This window comes from Brassica napus, chromosome C1 (assembly GCF_020379485.1).
Source record: "Brassica napus cultivar Da-Ae chromosome C1, Da-Ae, whole genome shotgun sequence".
NCBI classification, from domain to species: Eukaryota; Viridiplantae; Streptophyta; class Magnoliopsida; order Brassicales; family Brassicaceae; genus Brassica; species Brassica napus.
In genome coordinates this window covers 5,592,023-5,614,587 of record NC_063444.1, presented here as the reverse complement: position 1 = coordinate 5,614,587, position 22,565 = coordinate 5,592,023, and the positions used below count along the sequence as shown (strand labels likewise).

General features: G+C 37.4%; 4 protein-coding genes across 4 annotated transcripts; all 4 read right to left on the bottom strand.

The window, feature by feature from the left end:
- Nucleotides 1-31: 31 nt before the first annotated feature.
- Nucleotides 32-3,828, bottom strand: LOC106397458 (WASH complex subunit 2). Its single transcript, XM_013838075.3, has 7 exons — nucleotides 3,540-3,828; nucleotides 3,328-3,460; nucleotides 3,151-3,254; nucleotides 2,895-3,066; nucleotides 2,663-2,800; nucleotides 2,377-2,566; nucleotides 32-2,292 (listed from the first exon to the last, which is right to left on the bottom strand). The coding sequence occupies exons 1-7, from the start codon at nucleotides 3,578-3,580 to the stop codon at nucleotides 266-268; spliced, it is 2,805 nt and encodes a 934-aa protein (XP_013693529.2). The 5' UTR covers nucleotides 3,581-3,828; the 3' UTR covers nucleotides 32-265.
- A 2,368-nt stretch (nucleotides 3,829-6,196) lies between these two features.
- Nucleotides 6,197-10,200, bottom strand: LOC111209378 (glutathione S-transferase T3-like). Its single transcript, XM_048745387.1, has 2 exons — nucleotides 7,830-10,200; nucleotides 6,197-7,748 (listed from the first exon to the last, which is right to left on the bottom strand). The coding sequence occupies exon 1, from the start codon at nucleotides 9,067-9,069 to the stop codon at nucleotides 8,182-8,184; it is 888 nt and encodes a 295-aa protein (XP_048601344.1). The 5' UTR covers nucleotides 9,070-10,200; the 3' UTR covers nucleotides 6,197-7,748; nucleotides 7,830-8,181.
- A 332-nt stretch (nucleotides 10,201-10,532) lies between these two features.
- Nucleotides 10,533-12,909, bottom strand: LOC106372452 (B3 domain-containing protein At4g34400-like). Its single transcript, XM_013812670.3, has 7 exons — nucleotides 12,486-12,909; nucleotides 11,860-12,241; nucleotides 11,690-11,749; nucleotides 11,454-11,597; nucleotides 11,272-11,343; nucleotides 11,089-11,177; nucleotides 10,533-10,998 (listed from the first exon to the last, which is right to left on the bottom strand). The coding sequence occupies exons 1-7, from the start codon at nucleotides 12,540-12,542 to the stop codon at nucleotides 10,744-10,746; spliced, it is 1,059 nt and encodes a 352-aa protein (XP_013668124.1). The 5' UTR covers nucleotides 12,543-12,909; the 3' UTR covers nucleotides 10,533-10,743.
- Nucleotides 12,910-13,959: 1,050 nt separating this feature from the next.
- LOC106355830 (probable LRR receptor-like serine/threonine-protein kinase At4g29180) lies at nucleotides 13,960-18,923 on the bottom strand. The gene is made up of 9 exons (XM_048745386.1): nucleotides 18,286-18,923; nucleotides 16,735-18,058; nucleotides 16,590-16,661; nucleotides 16,423-16,503; nucleotides 16,182-16,330; nucleotides 15,800-16,107; nucleotides 15,528-15,717; nucleotides 15,268-15,457; nucleotides 13,960-15,100 (listed from the first exon to the last, which is right to left on the bottom strand). Exons 1-9 carry the CDS (start codon nucleotides 18,365-18,367, stop codon nucleotides 14,725-14,727), a joined length of 2,772 nt encoding a protein of 923 aa, XP_048601343.1. The 5' UTR covers nucleotides 18,368-18,923; the 3' UTR covers nucleotides 13,960-14,724.
- Between the last annotated feature and the right edge of the window lie 3,642 nt (nucleotides 18,924-22,565).

Genomic DNA, 22,565 nt, shown 5'->3' with positions numbered 1-22,565 from the left:
TACTCCGTCCTCATAACTTTGCCTACACACATTTAAGATAAACAATCATCATATCTATAAATGTAACGTACAAGACAACAATCTGATAAGAAAGTCGAGTATATGTTTTGTACATATAACAAATGAAGTAATCTCACGGCAAGAAAATAATCCTCAGGATACTCTCAAGTTCAATCTTTAAGCAAATACTCAAACAAAAGAATAAGAGCTGACAAAACAATGAACATAATAATATAGCAACAGACGGGTGAAGATCAGTACAAGTTCAGCGACGCAGAGCTCCGAGCTTGGCAAATATGTCGTCGTAATCTGGGAGCTTGGGATGAACATGGCTAGCTTTCTCCTTCGCTGGAGTTACTTGTTCTGGTGATGTCACGGTTTCTGGAATAGAACTTGAAGATGAAGCTGGCCTTTCTTGATCAGCCTGTGGTTTCGCCTTATAAGCTAGCTTTGGAGGAGCTTCTTGAGAAGCCTTTTCTGTTTTTGGAAGAGAGCTCGAAGAAGCTGACTCCTGTTTCTTAGCCAGTGGCTTGGCCTCAGGTATTGGCTTTGGGATAGAGTCCTGATCATGAGAGACTTTCTCAGTTTTTGCAGTAGCCAGGGAGGATGATCTTCTCTCTTGCCCCTTTGTTCTTCGTGAGATGGATATAGACGGCTTGGTTTGAACGCCTGAAGCACCTCTTCGGAGTTCTTTCTCATCATCTTCATCGTCACTGGACACTGAGTGGAAATATGAGACAGCAGCAGGGGTAGTCCTGTTCGTCCTCTTCTCTTGACTTCTAACAGAAGCTCGAGTAGGGATACCTTCCTTTGAGCTGTCATGAGTGACACGCGATGGAGGATGTGTCGTCCTTGTGCTTAGCTCAGTTCTTTTAACTTGATTTCTGATAGAAACTCTCTTTCCAAGTTCCATCTCAGTTTCATCATCACTAGAAGATGAATATGGAGGTATAGAGCTTGGTCTTTTGTCCAGGTTGCTTGCTTTCTGAGTGTAAAGATCTTGACTGATACTGCTAGAAGGAACCGTCTGTGACCTCGGCGGATCAGCCTCTGTTTGAACATGCTCTTTTACAGACTTGGACAGCGTTTTCTCTCTTGGCGGGCTCATTCCATAGCTAAGACCTTTAGGAGTTTCTGCGTCGGACTCTTCAAGTGGCATGGAATCATCTTCTTGGTCTTCTGTGTCTGAGGGGAAAAAGTAGCGTCCCAAATCATCAGGAACTTCAGCTACTGGCGACTTGTGAGATGTTGTCACCTTTGGCTTTTCTTCTACACGTTCAGAAAGCATTCCTTTGTTTCTCACATCGTCTTCCTCACTTTCTGAATCTCGGTCATAATCGTCAAACTTTGCAGACGGCTTGGGCTCATGCAGAGAAGAAGCTGGAGGACTTGTAGGACAATCATCAAATAATGGAGAACTTGGCTTCTCCTTTTCAAGAACCTGTGAGGTTGATGAGCTAGGTTGTTGTCCCAGAGACTCGTCTCCTTTGAAGCTCCATGAATGTGTCTCTGATGGCATATTGCTGTTGCTTCCAAGCAATGAAAATCCTAATCCATGTTCTGCCTCATCGCCATAAGCATCTTCTGTGTCGAATTGAGGTTTATCGAAAAACGAGCTATGATCATCAAAAGCTGGACCAACATCATGACCGTGACTCTGTCTCTCTGTATCCTCAAAGATGCTCGGTGCATCGATATGGTCCGAGGAAGTGACGTTGTTATCATCAGAAACATAGCTTGTGTGTGAGCTCGACGAAGCCAAGCTTGACTGTTTCTTGAGTTGAGCATCTTCATCTTTAATTGGCTGCTGCTGCTTCTCTCTGCCTACTTTAGCAAAGGAATCACTCGGCCTCATCTCCAATGAGTTATCTCGAGAATGACCTCTCTTCCATGAAGCATTTTCTGATTGTTCATCAACATTTTTCTTAGAATGCTCTGTCCTAGTAGTAGATTGATCTTCTTCTTGCCTGTAACTGCTTCTTGGCATTTCTTCTTTAACAAAACCTCCGCTTTGCACATTTGAGCTGATGCTACTATGTCTATGTGAGGGCTCGTTTCTTATATCATCATAAGAGGATGAGTTCCGCGACTCTGTGGAACTCTGCATCGTCGTCCTCATCCTTTCTTTACTTGAAAGCTCAGCAGCTGCACGTGCAGCAAAACTCGCTCTTTCAGCAGATTCAGCAGCTGCACGTGCAGCAGTTGTAGCATCAACAAACTCTGTTTCATTTGGAGATAAATCCACATAACCTGGATTCGGAGGCCTGTGTTCTCTGTCATCAGTTCTCTCTCCTGTATAAAAAACAATTTGTTACATCTAACGCTTCAAACAGAACAAACATCAAACAAAACGTCTTTAAAATGAAAAACACTAACCAGAAGGTGTTGGATCTTGATGATAGTAATCAGTAGATGCAGTGCGGCCTGAAGATCTTCCAGCAGTTTCATATAAGTTCTGTGCCACGTTAGCAGTATATGGAGCTTGAAACTCTGGAGGTTGATTGTGTTGGATTCTTGAAGAATCCGAGTTTATTCCACTTACTGACTGAGATGAACTTGCTCCACTCTGCTCACATAATTGAAAATGCTACTGAGAAAAACAGATACTAGAGCAAGAGGCAGATGAAATTAACACGAAGGAGATGAAAATGTTATTACTAACCGACAATACAGTTTCCTTCAGATCTGGCTCAACCAGCGTTTCTGCTTCCCATGTTACATTATGCTCCGTAGCAATCTCTTTCAAAATTTTGTTCTTCGTTGGACCATCAGGAGCTTTAACAGACAACTTATCCACCAACTAAGCATCAAGAAAGAAATCATCATCATCAAGAATGGATCTCTTCTACAAACATCTGAGAAAGGAAAACAACAACACAAGCAAACAAACTTACCAAGCGGCTAACACCAGAGTCTGCTTGCAACCCAACAGCAGCTGAAACAAAATCTTTTCCATACTTCGCAGAGAAATGCTTAACGACATCAGCTAGCTCCGCGACATCTGATAACCTTTTGGAAGCGTATAGGACACTCGCAACAGCTTCCTTAAGATCATTAGGACACGTCCTGAAGCAAAGACCACACAACAAACAATGAACACATAATAAAGACAAAATAAAAAGTGTAAGACTTTAGATAATTTGTACTTACTTCTGTGAGTCAATGACACCCAAACGAACAACGATGAGTTCACAGTATATACTAACGAGCTCATAAGCAGCCACTGTCTTCTCTTCTCTCACTACATGCTCCACCTGAGAAAAAAAAAAATCACTCACAATTCTACAATGATGGATGAATGAAAAGATCCGATTTTTGATTGCTTACCCGGATTAGAGCCGTCTGGGTCTGCCCGGACTCGAGCAACTGCGCCAACTCTCTCCTCAACTGCTTGATCTGCGTATCCTTCTTGTTCTTTAGTATCTTCAGACGCGAAGCCGCCATTTGCAATGTGGTTTTGCTTCATTACAGAAACAGGAAGCGTTACAAAACATAAAGTTGCAATCTTTCAATGACCCAGAAGAGAAAAAAAGTATTACCATTTCGCAGGCTTGAAGCTTCGATGAAGAACCTTCTTCATGGAGACAAGAGAAAACGAAATAAAAATCAAGCCTTTAAGGTCTGTGAAGTCTCTGATAAGGCAATTGAAATGGGAGATTTGGTGTTTTTATTGAAGATCAGATGAAAAAGCTTGTGATCTGAGAAGGAAATGATCTTCACGGGAAACTATCAAACTTTTAGAGACGATGAGGAAGATGGATAAAAGTATCAATCATACGATGAAGAAGAGGAAAAAGGAGATTTGACTTTTCTAAAAATGGTTAAATAGTGATGACGACGACGCGTTAAGTGACTTTGTAAAAACGTTCTTGGATTTTGCCACGTCCAATAACTAAAATCCCAAATCACAACTTTATATAAACATTTTTTATATTAGTTTTAAAATAATGTTATAAATGCATTTCAACATTTTTAGAAGAATATCTAAATTATATTTTGTTGGATCCTAATACATCAAATTCCATTAACAACAAGATCTTATATTAAAAATTATAATATTACAAAAAATTTGTGTAATCATCCTTATGTTTATTGTTTCCATCAGTTTAGATTTTGGAAGCAACAGAATCGATCAGAAACATTTTACTTAAAGTGTTGTTGGGATATACTAGATCTCGACCCGCGCAACCGCGCAGATTGTTGTTTTCATTTATTTTTATATATATATTTTGTTTTCAATTCTAAATTGGTATATATTATAATATATGTGTCTATCAATTTTTAAAACATAATAAGTTTACGGTATATTTTCTTCATTGAATAGATTGTTTTAAATTTTCACATGTATTTGTATCTTCTTCTATATATATATTTTCGGATTATTATTACTAAAATCATAACTATATATATAAAGATTAATAAAATATTATTTTATTGTCATATTTAAAGATATTGTAACATTTTACAAATTTAGAAAGTTTATAAAAAATTAAACTTTTCGTTTCATAGATTTATATTATCGAGTAAATAATTAAACATTTAGTTTTTGTTTAATTTTTAAAATAAACTATATAGTTTAAAATTTGTTTTCATTGGTTTAAGGTAGTAAAAATTAATCATTGTTAGATAATATGATTTTTGTTATTTAAAAAAATATTAATAATTTTAAAAGTTAACATCGACAAATATTTAAATATTTAATATATGGAGGTATAGTATTAGAACATTAAATTATATCTATTTAATTTATATTATCTATAAATCTAATGGATCATCTATTATTTAAATCTAATTATTGATAGCCCAATAAAAATTTTTGGTAAACCCAAAATTTAAATGATAAGATTAGAGATTAAATGTAACATGACTTTTTAGGAATATATCCATTAGGTAACATGTAAATGTGTTTAGTTCATTAGTATATCTTATGATCGATCAAATTCCTGGTCTGGTACTATATTTGATACTAGATTAAGATCCGCGCCTTGCGCGGGAAAAACATTATATATATATATATATATATATATTATTTTATGTATTATATGTTCGTACATATTATGAAATAATAAATATATATTGAATAACTAAAACTCAGTAACTATTACATATATAACTAAATTGGTGCGAACGTATAAATCAATTTTATTAATCCAAATATTTTTTAAAAAAATTTGATAGGATATGTAATTAAATTTAAATGATATTAACATACATAGTATATTTTTAATATTAATGTCTATTAAATGATGTTTTCTACTCATATGTTTTTTTGATCATGTGTGTCTTTAATAGCAAAAACTTTAAATTACTGATAACAAAATTTTCATTGTGGGATTAATAATTTCAGTAATTTATAATTTAAAAAAATTTATCAATGTTAGTTCAAAACTTTTATCAAAAAAAATTATTCAAAGTAAATTTTGAAATTAAAATATTTATCTATTCAATATGGTTTGTAGTTTAATTTAGAATGATATATATACATATATATTTTAAATCTTAATGATTAATTAAGTTAGATTTTTATTTATATGATTTTGTAGTCATTTGTATTTTGTCATAACAAAAATTTTAAACCATGGATCGCAAAATTTGAATGTGAGACTTTTAACAGTCTTAGTAATATATAGTCGTTTTTTAAAATTCAAAATATAACATATACAGAAAAATCTAAATATTTTATAATATGGTTATTGTGATTTTTTAAAATTATTTTAATAGTTTAAAATTAAACAAATTTGATAGAAGATACATTATTTTTTATCAGATCTTTATTAATCAAAATTATTAATTGTCATATATACTTTAGCCACATTAGAAAATTCCGTAATCTTTATTTAAGGAAATAATAAATGACATTAATAATGAATTTATGGTTAGTTTAATAAAAAGCTTATTATATAATTAGATGGACCAACATATTTTTCTAATAATTCTAAAAATCATTATAGTGATGACACGTGGTTACAAAAAGAAGTTGTAATGTTTCACAAATAATAGTGATGACACGTGGTTAGCTTGACAGGCCTAATTAATAGATACAAATCTTGTGTCTGTATCTAATCAACTTCTTATTACCACACTTGCTAAACTAAACACGTCACACAATACCAAACCTTCCTTGACCGATCACTTTAATTGAAGTTGTTTGTGAAGCAATAGACTTTTTTCTTTGGTCAAAGTGAAGCAAGAGACTTCATCATATGTGAACCTTCTCTTCCCTGAAGGCAGGAATGGTCCTGCATTAATGTCTCCGAACCTTCTCTTTCCATCAGTTCAGATAAATTAACATTTGCTTCAATCCTTCAACTGTTCTATGCTATACAACAATCGGATATAGAATGCAATTAGAGCATGTTCAACCCAAAACCCTTTAAGAGGGTTCTTAATGATTTTTTTAGCAATAAATGAAGTTTAAGAACCTTTGGTAAGAAACTCTCATTTTGAAAGGTCCAATGGAAGTTTCTTAACCAAAGATTCTTAAAAAAAAATATTAATTTTTTTTTTGAAAGATAAAATTTATTTATTAAAAAAAACATATTAAAAGATAACATTTAAAACATAGATTTATAAAAAAACATAAAATCAAAGATTAGTACAATAAGACCGAATTATTTGAAAAAACGTCTGAGCTTAGTAGTTGTCTTCATCACCTCCAAATTTACGCCATATATGTTCAACCAAATCATCTTTGAGTTGTTGATGCATTTGTCTATCATGAATTCTAGTTCGAACACCCATCATATTGGCGATATTTGTCGGGATATCTGTAGAATACGTGAAATCCACATGTGAACTTCCGGTGTCTTCTCCTGGTTGGAAATCTGAAACATCAAATTGAGTGTATCCATCTCGTTCGTCTTCTACTATCATATTATGGAGTATGATACATGCTCTCATAATCTTTCCAATTTTGACTTTATCCCAAAAAAGTGCAGGATTTTTAACAATGGCAAAGCGAGCTTGCAAGACTCCAAAAGCACGCTCGACATCTTTTCGGGCAGCTTCTTGATGTTGAGCAAATAAACCCGCTTTCGGACCTTGTGATATTGGAATAGATTGGATAAAAGTTGACCATTTTGGATAAATACCATCGGTGAGATAGTAAGCCAAAGCTTGATCAAAATGTTGATCAAAAATTTCATCAAAATCATCATCAAGTGATTCATCAAAAATGTTTTGAGAAGACGAGGCCATCAGAGGAGACTTGTTTACGAGAGAATGAGAATTTGAGAACGAGAAGAATTTGAAATGGTGAGATGGTGATATAAGAACGAGTTTGAGAAGGTTTTATAAACAAGTTTGAGAAAGTTTTATAAAGATGGTTTGATGGTGATATAAGAACGAGATGGTGAAATGGTGATATAAGAAAGAGATGGTTTGATGGTGAAATGGTGCTATAAGAAAGAGATGGTAAGATGGTGAGATGGTGCTATACGAACGAGATGGTTTTATAAAGATGGTGATAAACAAAGACGACAACACAAGTTTAATAATGAAGAAGATACACATCTTTATAATAGACAACAAAGACGACAACTTGTGTGTGACACTACAAGACAACAAAAGATCCTGTTCGTGACACTTTGACACACTACAAGACACTTTGAGACCTTGCCTGTGACACTAGAAGACACTTTGAGACCTTGCCCATGACACCACCATACTGCAAGACACGCCAAGCTTTATATCAACATCACACAGACCTTGCCCGTGACACCAAAAGACTGCAATATCACCAACTTGACCTGCAAATAATGACAAGTAACTGAGACAGAGACATAATACATATCAAACATGAGAGAGAGACCCGAGATAGACTTCATTACCTCACAAGCCGAAACGACATATCAAACATGAGACATAGAGCCGAGATAGAATTCTTCTTCCACACCATTGTTAACCTGCAAGTTAGGAGAGGCAACAAGAGATGAGCATATTTATATCAAACAGAGACAAACTTCAAACAGAGACATAGACACAAATCAAACATATCAAACAAAGACAGTCTTCAAACAAATACATAGCCACAAATCAAACGTATCAGACATAAGCATATTTATATAAAACATATCAAACATCTGCATTACAAGAACAAGAAACTACAGAACATGAAAGACAAACAACAGAACATAAAATATGACAAAGAGCTGGAAAATTAGACAACATAAACTAAAAGACTTAAGACAACAAGTCATTGATGAGCTTCTTCTTCAGAGATTCTTCATACTCAGCTAGGGGCTCTTGTTTAGCAATCAAACTGTCAAGTAGCTTCATCTTCGAAATCTTTTCTTTCATAGCCAGGTCCTCCTTCTTGATGCTCCAGAGTGTCTGAAACTCAGACAATGGCTTCCCCTCTGCCATCTTCTTCTTGCCCTGGCCCTTAGAAGCCTTCACACCCGGTGTTCGGTTACTTCCTTGATCATCCTCAGCAGTGGTGGTTTCATTAGCGCGAGAGCTTGATGACTGAGCACTGTCATCACACTTCCTCCTTTTAGCGTTTCCATGGGCTTTAGAACAAGAGAGCTCACACCATTTTTGGTCATTGCGTAGCTCTTTCCAAGCGTGTTCGAGAGTAAACTTTTTGTTGTGGTTGTTGAAGTAGATTTCATGAGCTAACTTCAGAACATCATTCTCATTTTGTCCTGAGTTTTTCTCTCTGCTTGCGGCCTCGTAAGCCCCACAAAACTTGTTCACACCATCGTTGATCTTCTGCCAGCGCTGTTTGCAATGGGTTGGCTCTCTGCCTTCACGGCCTGAGACCTTAGGACTTGCAGCAAAGTAAGCTGCAATCCTTTTCCAGAATGTAACGCATCTTTGCTCGTTCCCCACCACCGGGTCTTTGCTTGTGTTCAACCAAGAGCTGATTAAAACAACATCATCGACTGGCGTCCACACCTTCCTTTCCCTACGCTCTGCTGGAGTCTCTGTAGTCGCTTGAAATGCAAACACCGGGGCTTGTGATGAAGATAGTGAGACACTATCTTGAGAAAAACCAAATACCATTTCTTGTTGACTGTTAAGCAGTTCAACAAACTTAGAGTTTTGGCTACATGGATTAGAATCCATCTCGGAAAATGGAGAAGAGAGACAGAAGAGAATGGATTCAGAAGAGAGAAAGAAGAGAATGGATTCAGAAGAGAGAAAGAAGATAAGAAGAGATGGAGATAGGAGAGGAGAAGATATGTGTTTTATAGAAGCGAGACAAGTAAAGATCAATCAACATCTCACAAGCAAAGATCAATTAACATTGAACACAACCAACTACATTGAGTGGACACATATCTAAGTCATTAAACCATATTTATTACCAAAACAACCATTCTCTAACATCATTTATTATCAAACACGATCACATCCATTAATCACCAAGCTCAACCATAATCTACCATCAACCCTATCAACTAATTTAATTCCGGTTTCAATGACATCAAAGAGACATGTCATACCTGCTCAGTTATTGGAGTCCCGGTCATGGAAGAACCTTGCCCATCTCTCCTCCCACTCGCTTGATCCATCCATCTTCAAAGAGACAAACTGAGACAAATTAAAATGAATCAAAAGATTAATCACCGTGGATCATGAGACATAAATCAACACAACAAACAACAAGAAAGTTGAGAAAACACGTGATCCAAACAACAACGATTGGTTACTTCTTTGAGACAAAAACCAACACCACACAACGTGCAACAGAACGAACAATCTAAGCCATGCATGAATTGAATGATTCAGACCATACAAACAAAGCAACTTAGCTTTAGCGTCGGAGTGATTCTTCATCCATCAGAGCTGCAGAGAGAGAGAGAGGAGTGACCCGCCGTCGACGAGAGCCAGATTGAGAGAGGTCGCCGTTATCACAACTCCAAGAGACCCACCGAGACAGAGACAATGAGAGCCGCCAAGAGAGATAGAGAGAGAGAAAGCTTTCTTCGTCAATCAGATCGACGGAGAGAGAGAGGCGGAGTGATTCGACCTCGAAGCGAGCCACCGACAGAGACGTCGCCGTTTCCCCTTCTCGATGAGAGCCACCGAGCCAGAGACGATGAGAGCCGTCGAGAGAGAGAGAGAGAGAGAGAGAGAGAGAGAGAGAGCGGTTCGTCGTCAATCACATCGACGGAAAGAGAGAGGCGGAGTGAAAGAGAGAGACGGAGACGACAAGAGTCGCCGGTAAAGAGAGCCAGAGAGAGAGAGTTTGAGCAAAAAGTGAAACGTCGAAGGCGAGACAGAGAGGACAAAACACGCACGGCTCTTGTTCTTTTGACGCGTGTCTATCAAGACCCGCTTCTTCTTTCCCTTAATTAAGAGCCGGCCCTTGATTAATATCATGTTTTTCCTTTTTTTAAATGCAGTTAATGTTAAACCCCCCCCTTAAGGACCAGCGTTAAACATGGTCTTAAAGTTGTGTTTATTAGTAGGGATTCTGGTTTTGCAGTCTGACAATACAACTTAATAAGCATAGAGATTGGTTGTGTTATACTCCAAATTTGAATCTTGATGACATTAATACTTTATGCCATGTTTTTGAGATTAATACAGACTAATTCGAACTAGGAAAAGACTTGAACTCAGACAACAAACTCCTCTTAGATAAAAAAAAACAAACTAAAAACGTAGAGATGATCCATCAAAGTCTTTAAACCTTAGAGCACACAACAAACTGAGAAACCATAAACTTTGAGCAACTCAAATATCTCTCTTTGCTCACACCACATAACTAATAAACGGTTTAGAGATTCATATCTAGGAGGCGGTGGTGACGACATGGATCTTGACTGCATAAACAAGACCTTCCTTTCGAAAGAGCTCGCACAAGAGACTATCTCCTTTCTTCAGTCCGTTCCTCTGGCATATGCGGTCCCATTTTTTGATAGACACACGCTGATCCTGCCACGTTGCTACCCTCGCTTCTAGCGTCCCGCTTTCGTGGTTGTCAATGTAGCACACGTAAGCTTGGAACTTCAGGCAATAGTCTTTCACTATTTGCTTAGGAACGGTCTGTAGGTTACAACAAAAATTAGTCAGACAAATCTGTAACTCTTTTAACTTAAACCATTTAATTAAGAAAGAGTAATTGCGGGTTCTTACCAGCTCGTATATCCTGTTCTTAAGGATTATCTCAAAACATACATTATTGGGATCATCCAGGTACACCTCTGGATTCTTGATTGTAGACTCTGTCAATAATCACATTTCAAGAATAAGTATCTGTCACATAGGTTAATGATGCAGTAATGGAAATAATGAAACCAAGCAAATGAAGAAGTTTACGTCTCTTCCTGGACACTGAACCAGAGCTGTTACTTGTTGTACCAACATTAGAGTTTGCTGATCTGAGCTGTCCTGTAAAGAGTCAAGAGACAAACCCAGTTATATATTTTATATGTATATAAAAACAGAAAGATCGGTGAAATGATATAACTGATGAAAGCTAATAAATGTGTTTTCGTTACCTTTCTTCCTTGAGTTTGCCACTTTTGGGGTCACGTCAAGGAGTGTGTCATCGTTAGGAGGAGAGTAGGAACTGTCACTCAAGCTGTCGGAATCTTCTGAGATGAACGAATCATCAGAATCTTGAACAACAACTCTCTTTTTTCCTGCAAAAAAAAACAAAGCTTGTTAATATAAAAACCAACCAAACGAAAGAGACCAAAGTGATTGAGAAAGGTAAATAGAGTGTGGTTTAGACCTTTGCTCCTGGTTCTTGGGACTCTCTGTGCAACCTCAGGTTCAACGATGTTGGAATCCTCTGAGGTATAAACCACAAAAATCTCAGAGCATTAAAACAGAGCTTCTTTGTATAACTAAAAAGCAATCAAACGAAATGAGTTTTTAAGTGATGAAAAGATAGATTAGGACCTTGGTTTGTGGCATTGGGGACAGTCTGCGCCATCTCAGGCTCTGAAGAAGTGTTTGTGTCTTCTTTGTCATCATCATCATCATCATCATCATCATCATCTACGGATATAACTTGAGCAACAGCTCTCACCTCCTTACATGCTCTACTGCCACCATAGATGTCGACCGTGAAACTTCGAGATCCGTCATAAACGAAAGTCAACACGTCTCCATCTCTAAGACAGTTATCCTCCACGAACTTAGACCACCCTTGTCCAAAGTACACCTCGTCTCTCCTCTTAACCATAGCCACTTTCCAGAAGCATCCACCATCACTTCCTTGGAGAAGCGCTGTTTTGGGCAAAACAAGTGGTAGCTCATCGTAATATGACGCTGGAATCACCTGCAAATATGTAGCATGAAAACCATAAATCAAAAGCTAGCCTTCAAGTTATATAAACAAGAGAGACTCTTACGGTAAGACTAATCAAGAGCCATCTACTAAAATAGTTAGGTTGAAACCTCTGACCATAACAGAGGCTTTCCACAAATCAATTACAAGACTTAAAAAACCGGACTTTCCTAAGCAAACTGATTCAAAGTCCATGACAAAGACAAAAAGAAGATAGAGAAAGAGAAGATGTTACCATGGATTCAGAGCTGAAATGGGAGAGGAAGATCTTAAAGAAACCTGGGGGAGCCATTGAGAGGAGATGAAGATTGAGTGAGAATTTGGGAACAGAGAAAATGTAAACTAGGGTTTATGTAGAGAGAGAGAGAGCAGCATTGAATATGAGTCAAAGTAACGATGAGCAGCACTCTCTAGTCTTATAAGACAACAGTGTACTATATATTCTGCATGGGGCATCTCAGAAAGGTTTCAGTTATTTACTACTTTGATCCTCAGATAATTTTCAGAACAACCCTTTTAACTTGTAATAAATTATGGTCAGAGACAAAAGTAGTGAAGAAACAGAGAAGCTTTTGAGTGTTTGAGTGGTCAAAGCAACGATCGTCCAGTACGATGCCCATTTGATACTGATGCTACTCGCAGCTTTTCCTCTGCCATTTTTCCAGTTACCACTTTGATATAAAGGAATAAAACTTGCTATTTTAATTATCTACTAGACCCCCTGACCCGCGCGCCAGCGCGGATTTGAATTTTCGGTATTTGGTTATTTATTTAACTAAATAATGTATTTGTAATATTTGATGTATTATATTCACCAATTAAATAATTTTTTGGCATCTTAAACCATCTATTTACGATGAATATTCGATATCATATAAAAAATTGAACAAATAGACGTAATTAGAGAATTGTAGACGGTATATAAAAACAATGGTTATTAATGTAAAATATGAAAAAATATTATATTATGACTTAGTATGGCATAAAAGATTATAAATTAGTTATACATGTTTAAAGAAAATAAAATGATTTTTAAACTTCTATGAAACAATTAACATATAAAAAAAGGCGATGAATTAGTCATCAAATTGTAAATAATTTCATAATTTTATTAATAATAAATTATTTATAGTCTTTATTTTTCGTCAAGATAATTATTAAATGTCCATAACATTAATATGTTAAAAGACCATATTATGAAAGCCCATGTTATAACCATTTTTTCCGGGAAGTGTAACAAAAAAAATTATATTTAACTCTTCGTTTTGTTTAAGTTTGTGTCGGTAAAAGATTAAAAAAAATCTCTCTATCTTTTTCAATGTTCAATTTGAAACTTATTATGCGGAAATCATACGCAAATATAGACAATTGGTGGGAATCTCTATATCTTTATATTCTTATAAATTTTAAATTTATTGTTTCCTTTTCTGCAAGCAAATCAATTACTGAAGTAATAGATCAATTGGTTGGAATCAAATATATTCTTATAATTAGTGTAATTATGGTTACAGTTTCTATATTTAATAGGTACATTAAAGATACGACATTGAAGATATTATGTTTTGATTAATAGAAGATATTGGATTTTGAGTTTGTATTTATTGATTTTTTTTATAAAGCTTAGAAAATCAATGGGATGATTGGTTGGTTGATACATCCTATAAAGAAAACGAAAACTATATATGGATTGAATATTGTACATCGATCGATGCATGATATAAGTTAACTATATAAAACTTGAACATGATCATTTCAAACTAAAGTATAGGTAGGTTATATGCATTTGTTATATTGTAGTTAATATATTTTAAATATTACAAAAGTCAAGTGATTCACGTTTTCGTAAAAATAAAATTCAAGTTCATTATTGGGCCGTACTCGTACGTAATAAACTACGTTAAATATGATGTATTTTTAGGTTCATTTAATGACATTAAGTTTAAATTTGATTAAGAAAAACTCATTAATTTAACTGGAAAAGACAAGCATTAAAATAGGTAGGTTTATTTAATGACATTAAGTTTAAATTTGATTAAGGAAAACTCATTAATTTAACTGGAAAAGACAAGCATTAAAATATATAGTTTAATTTAATTCTCAGTGGCATGGAATTGTAAATAAGCTAGAAAACTTAATGGTATTTTTAAATGGGTACTTCTCTTTTAATAATAGATATATATATATATATATATATATATATATATATCTCATAAACAAAAACACAAAGGGAATTTATAAATTAAAATAGAGTATTAAAGAAATTAGAATCAAAACTTGCTATTTTAATTATCTATATATATATATATATTATATATATATCTCTCATAAACAAAAACACAAAGGGAATTTATAAATTAAAATAGAGTATTAAAGAAATTAGAATCAATCATATATATGAACACACACAAAAAGAGAATAAACGATCAAACATCATTTTAATTAATTTTCCTTAGTTGTCAAATAAATTTTTTTGCTTAGTCTACTTCTCTGTCACCATTTCCTTCTGATGATCTCTCTGGCTCATGAGCCAGCTCAGCAGCTAAGCACTGTTGTAGCTCAGACACGACCTGGTTCATTGCTGGTCTGTTAAACCCTCTTTCTCTGACGCAAGACATTGCCACCTCCACAAATTTCCATGCTGAGTCCGGTGAGTAGTCTCCGTGAAGCAGCGGGTCCACGACGCCGTCAAGCTCTCCAGTCTCCAAGAAAGGCTCGACGAAGTGGATGACGCTTATTTTTTCTCCCTCTTTTGTTCTCACGATGGCTCGCTGACCGGTGATGAGTTCAAGAAGCACGATCCCGAAACTGTACACGTCGCTCTTCTCGTTCAACATGAACGTTCTGTAGTATCTGTCACCATGCATGCACACGTGAAATGTATTTAGTCTATTAGATATCTTATAAATTCCAAATCTTATTTCTATAACAGGATTAGCCAACCCTAGATCAAATAAACCGACTGATCATGTGATATATATTGGCTAAACTAAACCGGTGATGTGTAAAAGGAAACGTACTCAGGATCAATGTAGCCGGGAGTGCCCATGACAGCAGTCTCTACGTGGGTGAGATCGTCATCAGGGAAGACCTTAGAAACCCCAAAATCAGCAATCTTGGCTTCCAAGTTATCGTTTAATAGAATGTTTGCTGTTTTAACATCTCTGTGTATTATTGGTGGCCTGCAACCTTGGTGCAAATACTCCAACCCTGCCAAGTGGAAAACAAATGTTTCACACCTGAACCAGACTAAACCGGGTTTGATATCTCGGAAACCAACCTTGTGCAGCGTCAATGGCTATATGGAGTCTCTTCTCCCAGCTAAGATCCTCTGCTTTCTCACTTGATAGATAATCCTGCAAGTTGCCATTGGCCATGTATTCATAGATGAGAGCTGTACTGCGTTCATCGTCGCAGTAACCAACAAACGATGCTAGGTTCCTGTGATGGACTGTCAAAAGAAGCTCTGCCTGCATAACATTTTACACTTCAGCAACCAAGAAACAGTTTCATCAGATCAGACAAGTATTTTTTGTGTGATCTTTAGATTACCTCGGTTTGGAATTCTTTGGAAGCTCGTGTTGATGACGATGATGATGATGTTACATTAGGTATTGTAGATAAAGAATCCTTAATCATCTTTACAGCAATTTTAGCTCCATCTTCGAGGGAGCCAAGGTAGACAATACCAAACCCTCCTTTACCTATCACTTTATTGAAGTTGTTTGTGATGCTAGAGACTTCATCATATGTGAACCTTCTCTTCCCTGAGGGCAGGAGTGGTCCTGGTCCTGCATTTTCTCCAAACCTTCTCTTTCCTGGAGGGGGGATTGGTCCTGGTCCTGCATCGGCTCCTGAAACTAAACATTTTTTTTTTCAGAAAAAACCAACTTCAAATTTATAACCGTGAAGTAAAAATTCCAAAACTCCTCACCTCTTTTTCTTTGCCTTAGTATGATCCATATGATCAGCAAAACCACAAGGAGAACTATCACTGATGTGGCTGCAGCTATTGGCACTACCATGTTGTTCTTCTTCTTTTCTTGACATGAGCTTGAGTTACAACGGTTTTTGTCATCCACACTAGAGACAGAAAGACAGCAAAATCAACAAGATTCGGAGTTAGAAAGTACTTGATTTGAATAACTTTTCTTTAAAACGCTAGAAAACATTACCTGAGTGCAAGTAAACCCTCCTGCCATTTTTTCATAAGAGATTTTGGGATAACCCCAGTGAAGTTATTTCCTTTCAAATTCCTTGCAAAAGTAACATGTAAATAGACAAATTCATAACTAAAATAAATCAAGGCTATATATATATATATATATGTCTGCTCACTTACAGTGATTTCAAATGTTTTAGATCAGCCAAAAACTCAGGCACATTATGTTGTAGATCGTTGTTAGATAAATCCCTGGGAACAATGCATACGTCTCTTAACAGTTAGTCTGAATAAAGTAGTGGAAATATGTAAGTCTTATACTTACAATGACTCAAGAAGGGAGAGATTTCTAAACGCCATTACTATTGGTCCTTGTAACCCACTTGAGCTAAGATTCAAAGACTTGATATGATGATTGTTATTATTGTAGATGCATCCAACACCTTCCCAAGGGTATAGTCTTGGAGCACAAGGATCACCACTCCAAACTTTTTTGACTTTATAAAGAGATTTTATGTTTTCTATCGCGTAAACTGCATTAACGTTGTATAAAATGTAAATTTTCACTAGAAAATCAAGAATAAGAAAGATCATGAAACACACACCTTCTTCTACCGCGGTGGAAAATTCATCTAGAGATTGCGCTGTAAAAATCTCAATGGCATTGAGCATTGGTGGAAGTGTTGAATCTTCTGTCTTCTGAAGAGATATCAAGTGATCACCAGTAAATGATCTTGAAGCAGACAGAGTCGTTGAATACTCAAAAGGAGAAATGAAAGGATCTTCTGAAAAAGGGGAACCGTTCCACCATATCTCCATCTTCCTACTCTCATTAGCCTTAAGCGTTTCGAGTTCCGCAAAGTAAAGATATGCGTAGAACCTAGCATTTGTATCATCTGATGTCCATGACAGTTCCATTGGATCATCTTCGCTTTTAGGCGAAGCAGCTGTCTTGATAACCTCATCAGGTGGGCTATAACCGCTTTGAAAAACATCGATGTACCCAGTTGTTCTAATTGAATTCCAAGAAACGGGAGTGTAAGGAGACCAGATACGATCATACACATCGTTTTGGTACCGTCCTGTTCCGTTCAAGTATCCTATGTCCCATCTTTGGTATAACACCAATGAGACGTTTCTTCCATATTCAGTATTGTAGATTGAGCTGTTCACTGGCCTTAGCTCCAAGCCTGAGATAAAAGGAGTTCCTTTACCTTTATTCACAAGGCAAACGTATAAAAACTCTGACTCTGTATAGGTCAGGATCTCTTTAAAGACTTTCTCAGAAGCGTTCTTGAACTTCACTGTCGACCAGAAGTTAACGTTCAGGTAAAGATCGAACTCGGGCAAGGCCTTTTCGTTGACACCACCGTCGTAGTTTCCGTACATGAAAGAAGCTCTGATGAGGTAGAGACTGTCTTTTGCATCTGAAGGTTTTAAGGAGTAGCAGTTTCTGTTTCCTTGAGGGAAAGCTTTTAAATCAGCAAGAACGTAGGGTAAGTTAGGGTTTTTAGGGTAATTGTATTCTTTAGAGACGTTGAAGTTTACGCCGGTGGTGATGAAATCATCGTCGGAGGTGTAGCTGATACCAGTGACAATGTCTCTCTCGATACCTTTAAGAGGTGCTCCACAATCGATGCTGATATAACCTGGATCAGAGGGGGAGAAAGAGAGATTACTTCCCACACAAGAAAGGTTATATCACAACTTTCAAGAACATTGGGTGATTACTTGCCACACAAGAAGTTGTACAACGTTTTCCAAATCATGATTAAAGATCCGCATTTGCAATAATATTTTGATTACAAACTCAAGATTTACTCAGTCTGAGAAGGGCTCAGTTTCAGGATACAATACAGAGAGGAGAAGAAGAAACCTGTTTGGCTTTGGCCGTGAACTAAACTGACGGTGGCAAGGGCACAAAAAAGGCAGAGAAAGAGAGAGCGATGAGCTCTCATCTTCTTCTCTTCTCGTTTTTTTTTGGTTTCTCAAAATCGTCAGCGTATCACCATCATGGAAAATAACTCAGACAACGTGCGAAGTTGCGATTAATATAACAGAAACACAAAAATGTACAAAGTCTACTCCTTTTGAGTCCTTACTTTATTATCACCAATACAACTTGTAGATTTTTCTTTCACAGTTTCCAGGTTGTTTTTTTGCTTGGCGGTGACTTGTATGTGAAGACAACACAGGAACATCCAGACACTATAGTTGAATAGTTATGATACGATTTAAAAAATAAGTTTTAATTTCTAGTGGATGAATATAGATTATTTTCTAATAATAAAAAAATTATACGTGTATAATTTATAGACTGAAATGCTGAATGTTCTAAAAATAGTAAACGAGAGGAGTGTTTGACTAGGGCTCATCACCATCGTGTCATTCACGTTTTAGACATATGTGACTTCAACTTCAAATGATAATAATCTAGAAGACCGGTGCAATTTATAACCATAATATCAATCACAAGACTACATGAGAAATTCAAAATAACACATGAAATGTATAAAAAAATACACTCACCAAGAACATAAATCAAAACTATATATCACATACAGTATAATTTAAACAGATTGTCATTAACAACCCAAACATTAATACTGGACTACTATTATCAGGTACATTTCATTTTATGGATAGTTATATGAATTCGTTAGTCATTGTATTATGAGTCATTGTATAAGATGATCGATAAGTAGAAGAGCTCATCTTTGGTTTAAAGACGCAGTAACTTTAGATTTTTCTTTTCTCTGAATGGCAACTTTTGTTTCAAGGCCATCCTTTGTGTCCGCTTTACTCCGAGCAAGATTAACCTCCACCCTGGGGGCCTTTCTTGGCACCCGAGGTTTAAAAATGTTACCTGCTCAAGATTTATTCTTATGTTAGTTATAGAAACGTACATTTCAATAGTAATCAAAGGCATCAACATGAATAAACACAAAGAGCTCAATAATTTACCTATCTTACTGAAGAAAATTCCATAATCCATGCCATTGTACATTGTACAACTTTCCGAAAAGATGCAAAAGGCATGGATTATGGAATTTTCTTTTGCCTTTTGCATCTTTTCGGAAAGTTGTACAATGTACAATGGCATGGATTATGGAATTTTCTTCGGTAAGATAGGTAAATTATTGAGCTTTTTGTGTTTATTCATGTTGATGCCTTTGATTACTATTGAAATGTACGTCACTATAACTAACATAAGAATAAATCTTGAGCAGGTAACATTTTTAAACCTCGGGTGCCAGGAAAGACCCCCAGGGTGGAGGTTAATCTTGCTCGGAGTAAAACGGACACAAAGGATGGCCTTGGAACAAAAGTTGCCATTCAGAGAAAAGAAGGATCTAAAGTTACTGCATCTTTAAACCAAAGATGAGCTCTTCTACTTATCGCTTGTTTCAAAATCCCGAACTCTATGATTGAGAAAAACCGAAAAGCGTGGGAACCTTTTGTACTCGGTCAATTCTACTCTGACCCTCCCTCCCAGGGAACCTTGCACAACATCGTCAACGGAATCTGGAGCAAGCAGTACAGAGATATTGCTGTGTCTAAAATGGAAGGCTTCTCTTTTCTCTTTCGGATTCCGAACGCTGCAACAAGGAACAGAGTGATCAAGCAGAAGCTGTAGCAGATTGAAGGGCAGACTATGTTTGTGGATAAATGGGAACCGGGCATCATCCCAACCAAACCGGAACTCACGTCTGCTCCTATTTGGCTTGAGTTAAGGAATCTCCCACTTCAGTTCTTCAATGAGGACGGGCTGGAGCGTATTGCAGGTCTGGTCGGCGATCCCAAGTTCTTGCACCCTTCGACAGCTAATAAAACTAATCTGGAGGTTGCGAAAGTATTCACTATCATCGATCCTCGGAAGCCGCTACCGGAGGCGGTGAACGTTCAATTTCAGTCTGGGGTCATAACTAGAGTTCTTGTCTCAAGTCCCTGGATGCCTCCAGTGTGTGGTTTCTGCAAGGAGATTGGGCATTCCACTAGGCGTTGTCCAACAGCTCCGAAGCCTTGCTCCATCTGTAGCGCCACTGGCCACACTGCAGCTAAATGTCCTCAAGCACCTCTAATGGAAGTCAGGGGAAGGAAAACAAGAAGAAACAGATCGAGGCAGAAGCAGAAATGGGCTGCAGTGGATAACTCAAAGGAAGTAGCTCAGAACGCGGTCCCTCAGCAGACAAATCAGCTACCAGTCACAAAAACAAATCCAGGGGCTCCTATTGATACAAGCATGATTGAGGTTGCGATCAAGTCTCGGTTGGGTACGGATAAGGATAAGGTCAGGGGTGAATCTAGTGCTTCTGCTACTCGTCGCCAGTTCCCGAGAAGCCCGTCTGGCACATCGCGTTCGTCTCAGTCTGACCTTCAGGCGGATTCATCTGATGTGGAGTCTTCTGACTCTGAGCTTGAAGAGGGTGAGTTCAGTAAGCATGAGCCGGACTTCGGGCTGGTTAGGAACATAAAGAAATTCTCAGGTCAAAAAGGTATCCGGGGCAAGGGCCCCAAACCCAATTAATCTTATGTCGACTGATCGTTTTTGCTGGAACATACGCGGTTTAAATAAACTAAGTCACCGCAGCGGATTACGTAAGTGGTATAGGAAGCACTCTCCACTTTTTGGCGCGTTGGTTGAAACACATGTAAAGCAACCGAAGAAAAATAAATTCATCTCGGATCTTTTTCCTGGTTGGTCATCTGATGACAACTATGGCTTTTCTCCGCTGGGTAAAATATGGGTTCTCTGGCATCCCACCCTTTTTGTTACTACCTTATCCAAGTCGCTTCAGATGATAACAGTTGAAGTAACTTGGCCTGCGGTTCAGTCTACCATCACTATATATGTTATCTATGCGTCTAATAATGTTGAGGAGCGTCGCTGTTTGTGGTCTGAGATTTCAGTGCTTGTGTCTTCCCATCAGCTCGACACCAAGCCCTGGCTAATCTTGGGGGACTTTAACCAGATAAGAGATCAGAATGAGCATTCTAAGCCCCCCTCCCTCAATATGGACAGAAGAATCTGAGAATTCAATGAATGTTTGTTGACTGCAAATATTGATGATCCTAACTTCAGAGGCAACACCTTCACATGGTGGAACAAGAATAAAAAGAACCCGATCGCCAAGAAGTTAGATCCAGCTCTTGTCAACAGCGACTGGTACTTTCAGTTTCCGTCCTCGGTAGCTTACTTTGGCAGCCCTGAGTTCTCGGATCATGCGGTTATCTCCATTACTCTAGATCCTACTGTGGATAGGGTCAAGAAGCCGTTCAGGTTCTATAATTTCATTACTTTGAGCCCTGAATTTCTTGGTATGATTTGCAACTGCTGGTTCTCGTTTAATGTTACAAGTTCAGCTATGTTCAGAGTCTCGCGCAAGCTGAAGTTGTTAAAGAAGTGTATGAAGGACTTCAGCAAATTGAACTACTCGGGTATTGAGCTCAGAACGGCGCAGGCTCTTGAGAAGCTTACCTCGGCCCAGAACAGAATGCTTGCCATACCCAGCTCGACCAACGCGGAGTTCGAGCTTCAGGCAATGCGAGAGTGGGAAGAGCTCTCTAACGCTGAAACATCTTTCTTTTTCCAGAGATCAAGAATTAATTGGTTAGCCTTTGGAGATGGCAGTTCTCGGCTTTTCCACAGATATGCGGCTTCTAGACAGGCTATCAATCGTATCCATTTTCTGGTCGATGCTAGTGGGCAGCGGGTTGACTCTCTTCAAGAAATTCAAGAGCAGTGTGTGGATTTCTTCTCTGACCTCTTGGGGGGTGATACTTCACCTCAGATGTTTGTGCAGAGTGATCTTGCCTTATTGTTTGATTTTAAATGCTCTGGGGAGCAAGCAGCCGGCTTTGTGAAGGAGTTCTCAGCTCAGGAAATTCGAGATGCTTTTTTCTCTTTGCCTAAAAATAAAACGGGTGGTCCTGACGGCTACTCTATGGAGTTCTTCACCGCTGCGTGGTCAGTGGTCGGCCCTGAAGTCACCGAAGCCATCTTGGAGTTTTTCAAATCTGGTTATCTGCTGAAGCAATGGAATACGGCGAATCTCGTTCTTATACCGAAAACCCCAAACGCAGCGCATCCGTCAGAATTCAGACCTATCTCTTGTCTTAACACGGTTTATAAAGTGATTGCAAAGCTTCCAGCGA